This window comes from Macadamia integrifolia, unplaced genomic scaffold (genome assembly GCF_013358625.1).
Source record: "Macadamia integrifolia cultivar HAES 741 unplaced genomic scaffold, SCU_Mint_v3 scaffold1754, whole genome shotgun sequence".
Classification (NCBI taxonomy): Eukaryota; Viridiplantae; Streptophyta; class Magnoliopsida; order Proteales; family Proteaceae; genus Macadamia; species Macadamia integrifolia.
The window spans coordinates 74,783-89,242 of record NW_024868338.1 but is presented as its reverse complement, the minus strand read 5'-3'; the positions used below and the strand labels follow the sequence as shown (position 1 = coordinate 89,242).

The 14,460-nt window shown below is 38.8% G+C and overlaps 1 protein-coding gene across 1 annotated transcript in view; it reads left to right on the top strand.

Moving 5' to 3' along the window:
- LOC122064773 (peroxisome biogenesis protein 6) overlaps positions 1 to 11,992 on the top strand; it is a 42,824-nt gene extending 30,832 nt beyond the window's left edge. Inside the window, 7 exon segments of the mRNA XM_042628530.1 lie at positions 3,842 to 3,928; positions 4,052 to 4,174; positions 4,304 to 4,414; positions 4,504 to 4,542; positions 4,641 to 4,762; positions 4,848 to 4,992; positions 11,870 to 11,992. Coding sequence (XP_042484464.1) covers positions 3,842 to 3,928; positions 4,052 to 4,174; positions 4,304 to 4,414; positions 4,504 to 4,542; positions 4,641 to 4,762; positions 4,848 to 4,992; positions 11,870 to 11,977 — 735 coding nt within the window. The 3' untranslated portion in view covers positions 11,978 to 11,992.
- Positions 11,993 to 14,460: the final 2,468 nt, after the last annotated feature.

The following is a 14,460-nucleotide window of genomic DNA, read 5'->3' as shown; positions in this document are numbered from 1 at the left end:
TTTTATTTTAGCTTTTCAAATATTTATGTTCTTAAAAGTCCTGGAGAGTTTATATATCTTTCTCAAATTGAAAAGGCTGGTTCTATTAGTCTATGTTTTTTTGAGTGCTTTTTTATAATTCAATTTAACAACGATAACAAACTCAACCTTATCCCACCCTAATCGGGTCGGCTACATTGATCCATACAAAATGGATTAAAAAAAAAAAAAATCCAAACAGAATTGGGGGAAAGAAGAGATGAAAAGATGAGAGATGAGATGAGAAAGAAGATGAGAGTAAGAGGAAAGAGGCACAACCCAACAGTCAAGAGAATCATAGCTATATGGATCCTTGCCCTCGAATAGGCTCTATCCAGGTCATACTTGGGACAAGATGAGACTATGCATGTCATTCCTCACCACTTCGCCTATAGTTTTAGCTCCTTCAATTTGGATCAAGTCATTCCTCCTTACTAGGGCGTCCTCAGGCCTCCTTTGAACTTAGCCATACTACCTCAGATGAATTCATGAAGCTTGTCATTGATTGGGGCAACTCCCAAATCAGCTCTAATATGCTCATTCCTTACTTTATCCTTTATAGTTTTGCAGCACATCGATCTTAACATCCTCATCTTAGCTATACATAGCTTCTTTATATGACACTTCTTAACTTTCCAACATTCTGCCCCATACATCATGGCTGGTCGCATAATAGTCCTATATAATTTTCCCTTAAGCTTTAAAGGGATATTTCGGTCACACAACACTCCAGACGCACCTCTCTACTTCATCCATTCCACTTTAGGAAGCATCATCCTCTATGTCACCTTCTTTACTTATGGTTGACCCTAGATATTCAAAGTCACTTCATGGAATTACTCTCTCCTCAATTTTCACCATTTCATTATCCATCATAGAGTAGCTAATTAAACATCATATACTCTGTCTTCGATCTACTAATTTTAAAACCTTTTGTTTGAGTTGTTTCCAAGGTTGTTCTCTCTAGCTTCAACTCATTAATCCATGCTTTAGACATTAATCCATGCTTTAGACTTTAGTCTCATCCACTAAAACGATGTCATCGGCGAAGAGCATACGCTTTTAGTCTCATCCACTAAAACGATGTCATCGGCGAAGAGCATACTCTAGGGGACCTTGTCTTTTAGTCTCATCCACTAAAACGATGTCATCGGCGAAGAGCATACTCTAGGGGACCTTGTATAGAATGCTTTTGGTTAACTCATCCATAATAAGCAAAACATAAGGGGCTTAAGGCCGATCCTTGGTGTAACCTAATCGTAATTGGAAATTCCTCGCCTTGACCTCCCACAGATCTCACACTAGTGACCACACTCTCAATTCAATATGTATTATTATTTTTTTGAATAGTTTTAATTTCATAAGGATTTTTTGTACACTTTCAAATTGATTTTGTCATCTCAAATTAAAAGAACTTGTTGACTCTTTAAAAGAATTATGCTTCCATACTTTCCAAAATACTTTTTTGTTAGGTGCGAAAAATCTACCAGGCATGCTATTAAATTTTCTTTTTAAGTTTATTATTCTAATGTCATTGGTAATGCTTATTATTGTTTTTCCTTCTCATTTTTTTCTTTATAGCTGTATCTTCTGCCAAACCTGCACCGCTTTTGTTTCAGTCTGAATTTTGTAGCTTTAGTGCATCACATTACTTGGACATGCACCCAGGAAAAAATAATGAACTGTTCTAGACTTATGGACAGTTTTCCTAGTTTGTTTAGGAAGCTTCCATGTGGCAAATCAGATGGGGTCCATATTTTGTGGACAATTTTACCCATAGGTCTCCTGCTCACATGTCAATCTCATCAAGCTTCAGCCCAAAACGATTTTTCCAAAATAGAGCTTTAAAATCCAAGACTTTGGGAGAGGGCATATTTGTGGTCGGAGTACTGTAGGCGTGCATGGATATTCATGGGAGGCATGGTTTTAGGAATCAGATTGGTTGGATAAGATCGCAGTCGGCCTTGATCGATCCCAATTCTTGTCCAATACCGTATTGGTGGATCAGTATGGACAAAGGGTAAAACGGTCAAAAAATTGGTTTTTAAGCTGAAATTAGAGGTATTTCTGTCTGATCCAGGCCGATCTGGATCGGAATCGGATCGGTATCAGCCTTGACCGATCCCATTGCTGATACCGAGTTTTCAAACCTTGACGGGAGGGCATTTCATTGAATTTGAATATGAATTTTGACACATGCTAGTCCAGACCATATCCTCTCTATCCAATGGGTCAAATTTGCTATATCATCTATTCACATGGCTTAAAATGGAGACATGAAAATCAGTTTGTCCTGTTATAAATACCACAATCCGAAGTCAAAATTTGAACATATGAAATGCTAGACTAGTTATCCAAATCCAATTAACCATTATAAAGTATGCTTTGTTCCTGACCAAAACTCGGAGGGGGGGATTTTACAGTAAAAATTGTAGATTTTGGTGCATTATTACATCTATGGTTCTTATTTTATGGTGCAAAGTTTTTAATCTGTATGTAATTAATTATTAGGAGTAATGCTTAACTTTTTGGTTCTCTCCATTTTTCAAAGGGGTTCTCTGCTGTATATTTTGGCAGAGCTCGTAAGTAGTAAAATACATTTAGTTTAAGGTCTGCTAAAGGGCGATGTATGATCTTTACCAGGAAAAAAAAAAAAAAGAACGGTGTATGTAACCTGGGATATCTTTCTAAAGAAATTTGGGTTTAAGATGCTATTCAAGTGGGTTGAAAGTGAAATTTAGTTGCAGCTTCTGAAAATGGCTAGGAAGTTGGCGGTTAGAAATGGGAAAACTAAGATGAATTATTGAGTTGACAAAAGGGTTTAAAAGTGGGGAAAAACAGAGGATGCAATTTGAAGGGAAGAAGAGAAGTGCTTGGCTGTCTAGGAGTTGGGACATGGTTCTGGTTTTGGGTTCAGATTGGGTTTATGGTTTAGAAACAGAAGAGGAAAATTTAAAAGTAGGATTTAGCTAAGAATATACCATCAGATTAGGAAGAATTTATAGAAAACATAATAGACAATGGTAGGAGAATAAGAACAGAGAAAAAGAAATGATAAAAAAGTTATTGAAGAAGATAAGATAATAACAGAAAGAAAGGGAGAAGAGAAAAAAAGAAGTGGAACAAGAGAGAAGGGTATCTAGGTAACTTAGGTTTTCAGATGGCTGGTGCCTTCTCTGTGAAATGCACTTTTTCATCCCATTTACAAAACAAACACGATTGAGAACAGAATTCACTTCTAAACAACCTTTATCTGGAATATCCACAATTACAAAAGTGCCGCCATGGAGACAAATATTGATAACAAAATCATGGTCTAGTTGCTGTCCTACGGGTACTGTTCCTATTTTAATGAATTTGGTTGGGCCAATTAGGTTTTGGAGGTCCTCTGGTAAATGAGGCCCATGGCCAATATCTTTATTTTTCATTTTCTTTTGGTAAAGTGTATCTCCTTTTCTTTAGGATGTAGCATGTCGATACATGATTGCAGTCTTAAGCTATTGATGGGAAGTAAAAGGAAAAGATGTGAAAGGAAGGGATGTCTTGGATGCAACAAAAGATAAAGAGGAATATGTAGAGGTTTGGGAAACATCAAGTATTCAACTGAGGGGAATTATTTTTTTTCTGTCATTGGGGTGCTCAATATGAACTTTAAAATGGATGTCAATGACCTGAAAATGTCTCCATCTTTCTAGTGTGTTCCCAGGAATTATCGTCCTCGTTTAGCTTGTCTATTTCCGTAGAGCATGTGTCCCTAATAGAGCATGATAATGGAAAACTAAATATGTGTTTGGTTACTTACATCTATTTATGATGGTTGCAGTTACCTCTTCTGCACAAGGATTTATTTTCATCTGGATTGCGTAAGCGCTCTGGTGTGCTCCTTTATGGTCCTCCTGGGACTGGGAAGGTAGTTCCCATGACCTGTGCAGCTCGAGTATCTACAAATTATTTTTTGAAATTTTAATTTTTTTTATTTTACTATGAATCTGCTTTATGATTCTGATTGGTATTTTTTGTTCTGATTCTTCAGACTCTATTAGCGAAGGCTGTTGCAACAGAGTGCTCCTTGAATTTTCTCAGTGTAAAAGGCCCAGAGTTGATCAATATGTACATAGGAGAATCTGAAAAAAATGTTCGAGACATTTTTCAGAAGGTATAAATTTTATTTTAAGAGCTGGGAAAGTTCTTGTAACATTTTTTAGGTGTGACTGGAAAGCTATTGGACTTGAGAACACATGTTTCTCCTTCAGATTCTTGTATTCGTGACTCTGATCCTTTACAGGCAAGATCAGCACGTCCATGTGTTATTTTCTTTGATGAACTTGATTCTCTTGCTCCAGCTCGTGGAGCCTCTGGAGATTCTGGGGGTGTTATGGACAGAGTGGTCTCTCAGGTAACAATACTTTTTTGATGATACCTGTTTGTTAGTTTCTACCTTTTGCTTCACTGTTGATTGGTTGTAATTTTTCTTCCTGGTTCTAGATGCTTGCAGAGATTGATGGCCTAAATGATTCCACACAGGTTTGCTTTATTATGTGTTCCTCTTTCGCTTCATTATTTCCTCGTGTTTGGCATCATTGAACCATGTCTCTTGTCTCCTACTCCTTTTGGATCTCCAGGATTTGTTTATAATAGGTGCAAGCAACAGACCTGATCTCATTGACCCGGCACTTCTGCGGCCTGGTAGGTTTGACAAGTTACTTTACGTTGGAGTTAATTCTGATGCATCCTACAGGGAGAGGTTAGTTTTTAATTTTCCTATGAATTTACTTCATCATAGCTTTGATAGGCCTTTCTTATGCCTGACCTGTCTCTCTCTTCCATAGAGTTTTGGCTGCACTTACACGGAAGTTTAAACTGCATGAGAATATGTCTCTGTACTCTATAGCAAAGAAATGTCCCCCCAATTTCACTGGTGCAGATATGTATGCGTTATGTGCAGATGCTTGGTTTCATGCCGCACAGCGCAAGGTGAGTTACAGAAGCATCACATCTCTTCTAAGTTCTAATTGGATGGATTTATTTTTTAGTTAGCTTGGCACTTTTGCTGGACCATACTGGCATTAGGTATGGATAGACATGAGGAAACTTAGTGGAATGGATTTTTTATTTTAATTTCTACAAGTGAAATTGCATGTGCAAATGCACGTGTTTGAAATCTTTAGATAACAAAATTCAATTTTTTCGGTGTAGTTATATTCCAGTATTTGTTTCATACATAGAATGTATATTACTCCGAAAGGATGTACTAAACTAATCAGCTTACCATTAATTGAAGCTCTTAAAGATGGCCCTATGGAATAGTGGAATACCAAAGAGATGGTATTGTGTTCGATATCGAAGCAATGGGAAAATATAATCTTGTACGTAAATTTATTTTCAGGAACTGAAGGGGCCAATTTCTTTTGAAAGATTTTTGTTTCCATGCGAGGTGCCATACCTACCTATTGACCAAGTCGCCTCGAGTTTCATGTGACCATAGTTCATGCCTGACAATCAACCGGAAAACCAAATGGTAGAGTAGATCTATCCTAACCCAGAGATGGGAAGGTTTAACACAATTCAACTATTAACCGGTAAAGAACAAAAATCCAGCTCCTAAGCTTGAATCGTATGAGGTTTAACCAGAGAGAGAGAGAGAGAGAACGAATCACTGGTTCTTTTCGTTATGGAAGATACAATAAATATATAAAATTAGTGTTTTTATTCTTACCTAAAAAAAGGATCTAGAATCTAATTAATAATTGTTAACAACAAAACTAGGGTAGAATGCTTGAATGATCAATGAGACTACACAAACCTTTATTTATAATAAGCAAAGGAGACATAAAATTACAAATATGCCCCCTTCAGCCGCCCCTCATTAATTAGGGTCAGTGGAAGGGAAAAAAAGAAGGAATGCCCCTACGGCCCCCTTCGTTACATCTTTCAACACTCCCCCTCAAGTTGGTGCATTGATATCACATATGCCCAACTTGACTAAACAAGGATGAAACACTTTTCTTGCTAACCTCTTAGTGAACACATTAGCTAATTGATAATCGGATTTCACAAAGGGAACACAAATCAAGCCAGCATTCAACTTCTCTTTGATGAAATGTCCATCGATCTCCACATACTTGGTACGGTTATGTTGTACTGGGTTATGAGCAATACTGATAGCAGCCTTGTTATCATAGTAGAGCATCATGGGGAGACGAACAGGTACACCAATATCATCCAACGAAGTGCGTACCACAACAACTCACAAATCCCTTGTGCCATGGCACAAAACTCTGCTTTAACATTGGATCTAGCCACCACATTTTGCTTCTTGGTGAGCCAAGTGACAAGATTCCCCCCACAGAGGTACAATAACCTGAGATGGATTTTCTGTTAGGTGATTTAACCCAATCAGCATTTGTATAGGCTTCAACTTTGAGATGATCATTAGGAGATAAAATGATCCCTTTCTTGGAGCTGACTTCATAACTCAAGATACGTAGAACTGCTTCCATATGGGAGGATAGGGATCATGCATAAACTAATTCACCATATTTATAGCCACAGCAATATCAGGCCGTATATGAGAGAGAGAGAGATCAGTTTTCCTACCAACCGTTGGTAATGCCCTTGGTCAATAGGTTCACCCTCCTTTTCCTTGAGCCTAGTACTAACTTCCATATGAGTATTAGAAGGACAACCCAATAAACCAGTCTTAGACAACAGATCAAGGATGTACTTCCTCTGGGACAGAATGATACCTTTCGAAGATCGAGCAACTTCAATCCCAAGAAAGTAACTTAGTTTTATAAGATCCTTTATTTCAAACTCTCAGCCCAGAAAGCCCTTAAGGCAACCAATCTCAGCACTCTTATTTCCTATAACCATGATGTCATCCACATGGACTATGAGCATAGTAAATCTATCGCCAGACCTTTTTATGAACAATGTGTCTTAGCATTACTCTGCTTATAACCCATAAATGTCATCACCTTGTGAAATCTCCCAAGCCACACTCTAGGTGATTGCTTCAACCCATAGAGAGCACACTTCAATCTACAGACCTTGCCCTGAGTACCCTCACTAGGGAATCCTGGTGGAATATCCATACTCACTTCCTCATCGAGCTCTCCATGGAGGAAAGCGTTCTTTACATCAAGTTGTTGGAGATCCCATCCAAGGTTTACAACACATGAGAGTGACACTAGCACAAAAGTCAATTTGGCAACCAGTGCAAATGTCTCTTGGTAGTTAATTCAATATGTCTGAGTGAACCCTTTAGCCACAAGCCTTGCTTTGTACCTATCCATAGAGCCATCTATCTTATGTTTCACTACAAACACCCACTTACAACCAACCGGTCTTTTGGGTTGGGTTCTAAATCTGGAGATATCTGATTTCCAGATTTCTTTGGGTCTTTGACTTGGTTTTATTGGAGCTTTGGGAACAACATTGGGGGTTAGTAATCTCTCAATTATCCTTACCTTAGTATTCTTTCTTCCATAAATATATTGCTGGGATTTTCAGTCCATATTTAAATGGGTGATGCTTGGATGCTAGATTCACTTTGTTGAAGGCACTTGTACAGTATTCAGACTTCAGAGGTAGGTTCCTATATGGCAATATTTCGTTGCACTTATGGAGTTATTGGGAATAGGTGCTTACCTGTTATTTTAGTTTATTTTGGTGAAAATTTTTAGGATATTAAATTTGTTTCTATTTCTTTCTGCATTGACCTAGAGTCTACATTTAGACTATGGGTTGGGTTGCTAGAGCCTTATATCACTGTAATTCTATATAAGGGATTTTTTTTTTAAATAAAAACATTACTGAATATTTGAATAACATGAATGGAGTTGAGAGTTTTCTCTTCGTTATTTATCCTTTGTTTATGTAAACGTGTGAGCGGTCAATGACATATCGGTGATCATACATTATGGTGCATATCCATTGATTGTTTTGTTAGAGTTTATGTATCAAGGGTACTTTGGGAATTAGTTCATGTATATATTTTTTTTTTAACTTTTACCTCCATAGGGAGGTGTATGTAATTCCTTTGTCATATTAGTGAAATAATATAGGTGTGGGAGAGGCTATTCTCTCACACAACATTCTATCACTTCTCCCACAATTTAGGTTTGAGAGTCATTCGACAAGTTCTCTGCTACCATTTCCTAGGTTTCCAAGGAGAAGTATATTATGTGAAATGTTAGAAAAAATCACTATATGAACTTATATGAAAATCATTGCAACATCAAAAGGAGGCCTCACATGAAGAAATAGAGGTTTGAAGTTCAAAACAAAGAGGGGGGGGGGAGTACATGTATGGTGGTCTTTCAACACATTTTTACCAATAATGGAATTATCCATCAGCTTGCTTGTGTTGACACACCCAATAGAATGGAGTAGTTGAGAGGAAAGTTCACCATTTATTGGAAGTTGCTTAGAGTCTACTATTTGGCATACATGTCCCTAGGACCTTTTGGTCAAATGCCCCTTCTTACATTTGTCTTCTTAATCAACCCTATGCCCCTGAAGCTTCTTGTTTCCAAATCTCCTTTGGATATTTTGTCCTCTCAAGCTTTTGCTTTCTCTCGTCCCCCTTTATTTTTTTGGGTGTATTTGATATGTTCACGTCAATAAATATTCTCAAACTAAATTTGACCCTAAGGCACTCAAATGCCTTTTTCTTGATTATTCCCCTTTACCAAAGGCTACAAGTGCTACCATCCTTCTTCCCGAAGGTGACTTCTCTCCAAAGATGTTACCTTCTTTGAAGCTATACCTTTCTTTGTTCCTCATCAGCATCCTCTTCAGGGGGAGAATAGTGGGAGTGAAAAAGGCTATTGATGTTATCCTTTTACCTATTTCCCCTTTAATGCTTGTTTTTGGTTAACACAAAAAGGTGGATGTTGTTAATATTAGTAATCGTTCAGGTGTTGGTTTTGGTAAAGAAAAGGAGCTACTTGTATATAAAAGAAGGGAAAATAAGAGATGCCAAGAGTCCTCTTTGGATCCACGTCTTGAGATCTACCTTCCTCAATCAATTAATATTTCTCCTCTTCCTTCTGAGTTAGATCTTCCCATTGCTATTCGAAAGGGAAAGAGAGTTTGCACTAATCCAATAACCCAGTTTGTTAGCTATGATGCCCTCTCTCCTACAATTTTTGTTTTTATTGTGGCCATTTCCTCTATCTCCATTCCCCGAAAATATCACTGAGGCTATGTTTAACCTAAAGTGGAAGCAAGTCATGTCTAAGGAAATGATTCCACTTGAGAAGAATTGTACTTGGAAATTGGTTAATCTTCTTAGAGGGAGAGTTCTTGTTGGATGCAAATGGGTCTACACAATCAAATACTAATAATATGGTGTTGTTGAGAGATACAAGGCCAGGTTGGTGGCCAAAGGATACAATCAAATATATGGGATTGACTGTTAGGTTTGCTCCTGTGGCTAAGCACAATTCGACAAGAATCCTCTTATTATTGGCGGATAATAGAGTTTGGCCATTGTATCAGCTAGATGTGAAGAGTGCTTTCTCCCATGGTGATTTAGAAGAGGAAGTGTATTTGCAAATTCCACTAGGCTTAAGTTTCCCTCAACTAAAGGGAAAGTATGCATTCTTTAAAAGGCTTTATATGGCCTCAAACAATCTCCAAAGGCTTGGTTTGAGAGGTTTAAAAAGGGCATTCTAAAGAAGGAGTATTCCCAGAGTTAGACTGACCACACTTTATTTACTCGGCAAGGTAATGGTACTATTACAATTCTTATTGTCTATATGGATGATACCGTTGTGACTAAGAAATGACAAGGTTGATATAATGAGATTGAAGTCCTACTTGCCCACCAATTTGAGATTAAAGATCTTTAACCCTTAAAGTATTTATTGGGGCTTGAAGTGTCAAGATCTAAGGGGATAAATATCCGCCAGAGGAAGTTTGTGCTGGACTTATGGAAAGAGATAGGAATGTTGGGTTGTGAACCAACAAATTCTCCTATTGAACAAAATCACAAGGTTGGAGAAGACTGTGGTCCATCCCTTAGTGATGCAGGGAAATACCAAAGATTAGTGGGGAAGTTTATCTACCTATCTTTGACTGCCAAGACATCACCTATGCAGTTAGGGGGGTGAGCCACTTTATGCATGCCCCGAAGAGTGGGCACTTGGATGTTGTATTTTAGATCCTCAAGTACTTGAAGTCCACTCTAGGGAAAAGACTATTGTATGTCAAGCATAACCATTTGAGGATAGAAGGCTACACTGATGTTGATTAGGCTGTTTCAGTTTCTGACAGACGATCTACATCTAGATATGGTATATTTGTGGGTGGTAAGCTGATTACATGGAATAAAAAAGCAGCCAGTTGTAACTCGATTGGGTGCATAGGCAGATATTAGAGCTATGGCTCATGCAGTATGTGAACTCCTATGCTTGAGAAGGCTAGTCCAATGGGGTTTAATATCGAGGCACCCATTCATCTTTCTTGTGATAACAAGGCTTCCATAAGTATTACCTACAATCCTATGCAACATGATCAGACGAAGTATATAGAGATGGACAGTCAATTCATCAAAGAAACAATTGATTCTAGCTATATATGCAGTCCTTTTTTCTATGAAAGGGTTCCCTCAGCTACTAGTGTAGGAAGGACTCTGCATGCCCACCAATTAGTGTCAACAAAAAATTATCATCCACGTGGGGCCAATGTTTTCAAAATAGATGAAAAAAAAAAAAAAGAGAGACATTTGTGGGGCCCTCACTTTTTGTGAGAGGGCATGCAAAAGAATCCACACACAGCTAGTGTGTGGATCTTTTGTCCTTATCTATAATACCCATTTGTTACATTTGTTATCTTAATTCAATATATTAATCAAAGTTCATGCTTTGGTCTTGACTAAGTGCACAATTGTCAAATTCCCAAAACTACTCCAACATGCAAATTATTTTGCTATGATCTGATTCTTTCCTTGTTCTCTTTTGTTTAATAAACATTTTGACTTATCTATGTTAAATATTAGATGCACAGTGGTGTCTTAGTTCTTGTTATGTCTGTCTTGAAATTTTTATTAGTTTGTCCTTGTAATTGTCACAATTTACCCATTCAGAGAAACCATGAGCTCTATTCCCCATTTCTTTTCTTCTTTTTCTCCTTATCTCCTCTTTTCTCCTTTTCTTTTTCTCCTTGCGCAGGTACTTCCAATCATTTGTGGTGTATTAAAAAATATCAATAACATTATATATCCCCAGAGTTCCTATTTTTTTGGAATTTGCCGAGTCTGATGTCAGTGGCCGATGGCCCCCACTTGCATCCTAGTAACATAGCATTTAACATGCTAGCTCAAGTATAGAAGCCAGAAATTTCCAAATTGAATTTATTAACTTTGGTGATATACCCCAAAGAAACTATGTTCTTCTGGAAATTGCAGTGTGTAGATCAGATATCAGAATCAGAACCAAGCAAACTGTCAGATTAAATATGCAGGAAACAGAATGGGATGCTGCACGACACCTATTTGTTCTGTTTTCTCTTCAAGACTTCTGGCACTTTATTTGTGCCATTTCTCTTGGCTATTTCAATTCTCAACAGCAATAACTATTTTTTATTAGGGGCATAACCAGAGCACGAGGCTCCCGCCACTGCAGGGTCTGGGGTAATGTATGCAGCCTTACCCCTGCTTTGCAGAGAGACTGTTTTTATACATGCACCTAAAACATGAAGCTAATCAGGCTTCATTGGAGTGGTTGGTAAACTGGTCCAAAATATTTAGGGAGCTTAGATGGTATGCTGCTCCTAATGATTGAGCTGGTTTATTGTTTATTATAGAAATCCAGTTCTACTTTTTTACATGCTTTTCTTTTTGTAGGTTTTGGGGACAGATTCAGATTGTTCAGATAAAGATGATCGTGCTGATTCAGTTGTCGTCGAATATGATGATTTTATAAAGGTACGACCTTGCCTCTTTGTGGTTTAATTGGTAGTTCATCTATTTACTTCTGGATTAAGTTTTGGTTTGGAGAATCCACTGCGCTGATTTAATATATTGGGTCTTTGGATAGTGGAAAGAAATAAAGAATTACGTCTGCACTTGTACGTAAAACATATATATGTATCCAGGGCAATGACCTCACACACAGAATCGCCTATACAGTGTTAGACCATCTCTTCCCAGTAAGGCATTGTTCTTGACACTCTCCACTGAGATTTTCGGTTACCCCCATAGGTCCTGGCACAGGTCATTTCCACCCCAACAACATGCCTCATGCCCTTTTGCACCTGCCCTGAGCCATTTTCCACCCAATCCAACATGGCATTATCAAGGGGAGGAACTCAAGTAAGCAACAGAGGAGTGCTGGTGACGTTCTTCAGGAGGAATTTTTCAGGTCTGATGAAAGCATTACTGGATTAGTGAGGTGTAGATAGGTTGGATTGAGATTAAAAATCTACCGCATAAGGCATTGTTCTTGAATAACTCTGCACTGAGATTTTCGATTACCCCCTTAGCTCCTATCACAGGTCATTTCCGATGAAAGAATGAGAGAGACACTCTCAAACCTGCAAGAGAAGGGAGAACTCGAGAGAGAGGAGAGATTGCAAGAGATGGAGAGAGGAGATTCGTGATTAGGCCAAAAATAGAACCCACACCTTCTATTTATACATTCACATATAGAAGCCCTAAGACAAGCAAAAAGACGAAAAAACCCCTAATACAATAATAACAAAGCCTTATCCCAACTTGATGGGGTCGTAATGTAGGACTAGCCGACTAGGTTTGACAAGTCAAACTAGACCCAAACAACAGGAACTTGTAGACCAAAGAACAACCATAATAACCAAGGTAGAAACAATACCACAGATCAGAATAAAGGTTAAAAAAATAGATCTGTAACTCAGAGTTTCGAATCCAGAAACTGGAATTTATGAGATCAGAATATAGCCCAGATTAAAGGACTAAATCAGATATAGGAATAGGGTCATAACAGATCATAAATTGTGAACAAACGTCCACAGAAATCAGGAACAACCAGATGTGTCTATCGATCTCAGAAAACAGAACAGATTAGGTCAAAATATCCAATAATAAATAATACTTAGAACAGACCAGCAGTGAACAAATAGGAATGAGTCAGCAGTAGTATTAGGATGATAACAGTTCCAAATCAATGATAGACACCACAGCAACAAAATAGGACTGCCCAGAACAATCGATTCTGGTTTTGTTCTAGTAAAGTCACTAGAGGACAAGAAAATAGAGATTCCTAATAACTTAAGAACCACAGCCCAGATGGGGACCAAAACTGGATCGAGTTGCTCTTTTAATGAGGGGAACCTTTGGTCCAAATATCAGCCAGAAGTGACTAGGGGTTGAGTCAGAATAGAAGTCGATATTCCTGCCCAGAAAACCTATGGCCTGGACAGAACTGTTAAGGGAAAAGAGGTAAATACCTGTAACAGCAGTAGACCTTGAAAGAAGAAAGATAAGAAAGCTTGAAAAGACCACTCGGGCTTCACACTGCAAAGTGTCGAATGGATCAAACACCACTCCCTTCCACTGTGATCAAACACACAGAAAATCCAGTAGATGCATGGCAGCGACCAACAGCAAGTTCTTTTTTTCCAAAATCAAAATTGTCTCTCTATGATGAGAGCTCTCCTTTATTTATAATAATGATGGGGAGGATTTACAAGTAATAGTAACTCAGAGTTACTAAATCTGAGTTACTAAAAATTGATTACAAGAAGTTACTAAAAACTGGAAATTAGAATCTAATGAAAATAGAAACTAGTTGATATAGCCAAAATAACCTCTCGGTGGGGGCAATGACACGTGTCACTGCTGGGACACGTGTCCTCCGCCAGATGAAGGTTCCAAGAAACCACTCACACTCGAGCACGCTCAATCACCGAGGCACGCCCGCAGAATCACGCAGGATCACGTCGTCTGCATGAGGGGAATATTCCCCCAGAAGGTTGGACGTATTCGAGTAGGACTCTAAGAAGGCCGAAGGGGGAAAAACCCTAAGGCCAAAGAGCTATATAAGAAGGCACGGAAGAAACGGGAAGGTAAGCTCTAACACCCTCACCATTACTCCCTTATTGAACTGTGCGGCCGACCCTGACTTGAGCGTCGGAGGACTAACCCCGGACAAAGTTCCGGGCCTCCGTCGTCTGTGTTTGTGTAGGTTGGACTAGCGGGGTTTTTGGCAGCAACAGATTGGCGCCGTCCGTGGGAACGACGGTAATGGTGGGAAGAACCTACAACCGAAGAAGGACGAGAGCGACGTCCAACGTAGACATGGGGGAAGAACCTTCAGGGGAGCTTCCTCCCTCGGCGGAGACTGGACGAGAAAGGGGTCATGATGACCGGGAAGTGTCCGTCAAATACCAGCGGTCGGCTGGATATTCAGTACGGGAAGGCAGCGACCATCAGCCTCCCGCGGCCCAGGAGTACGTGAC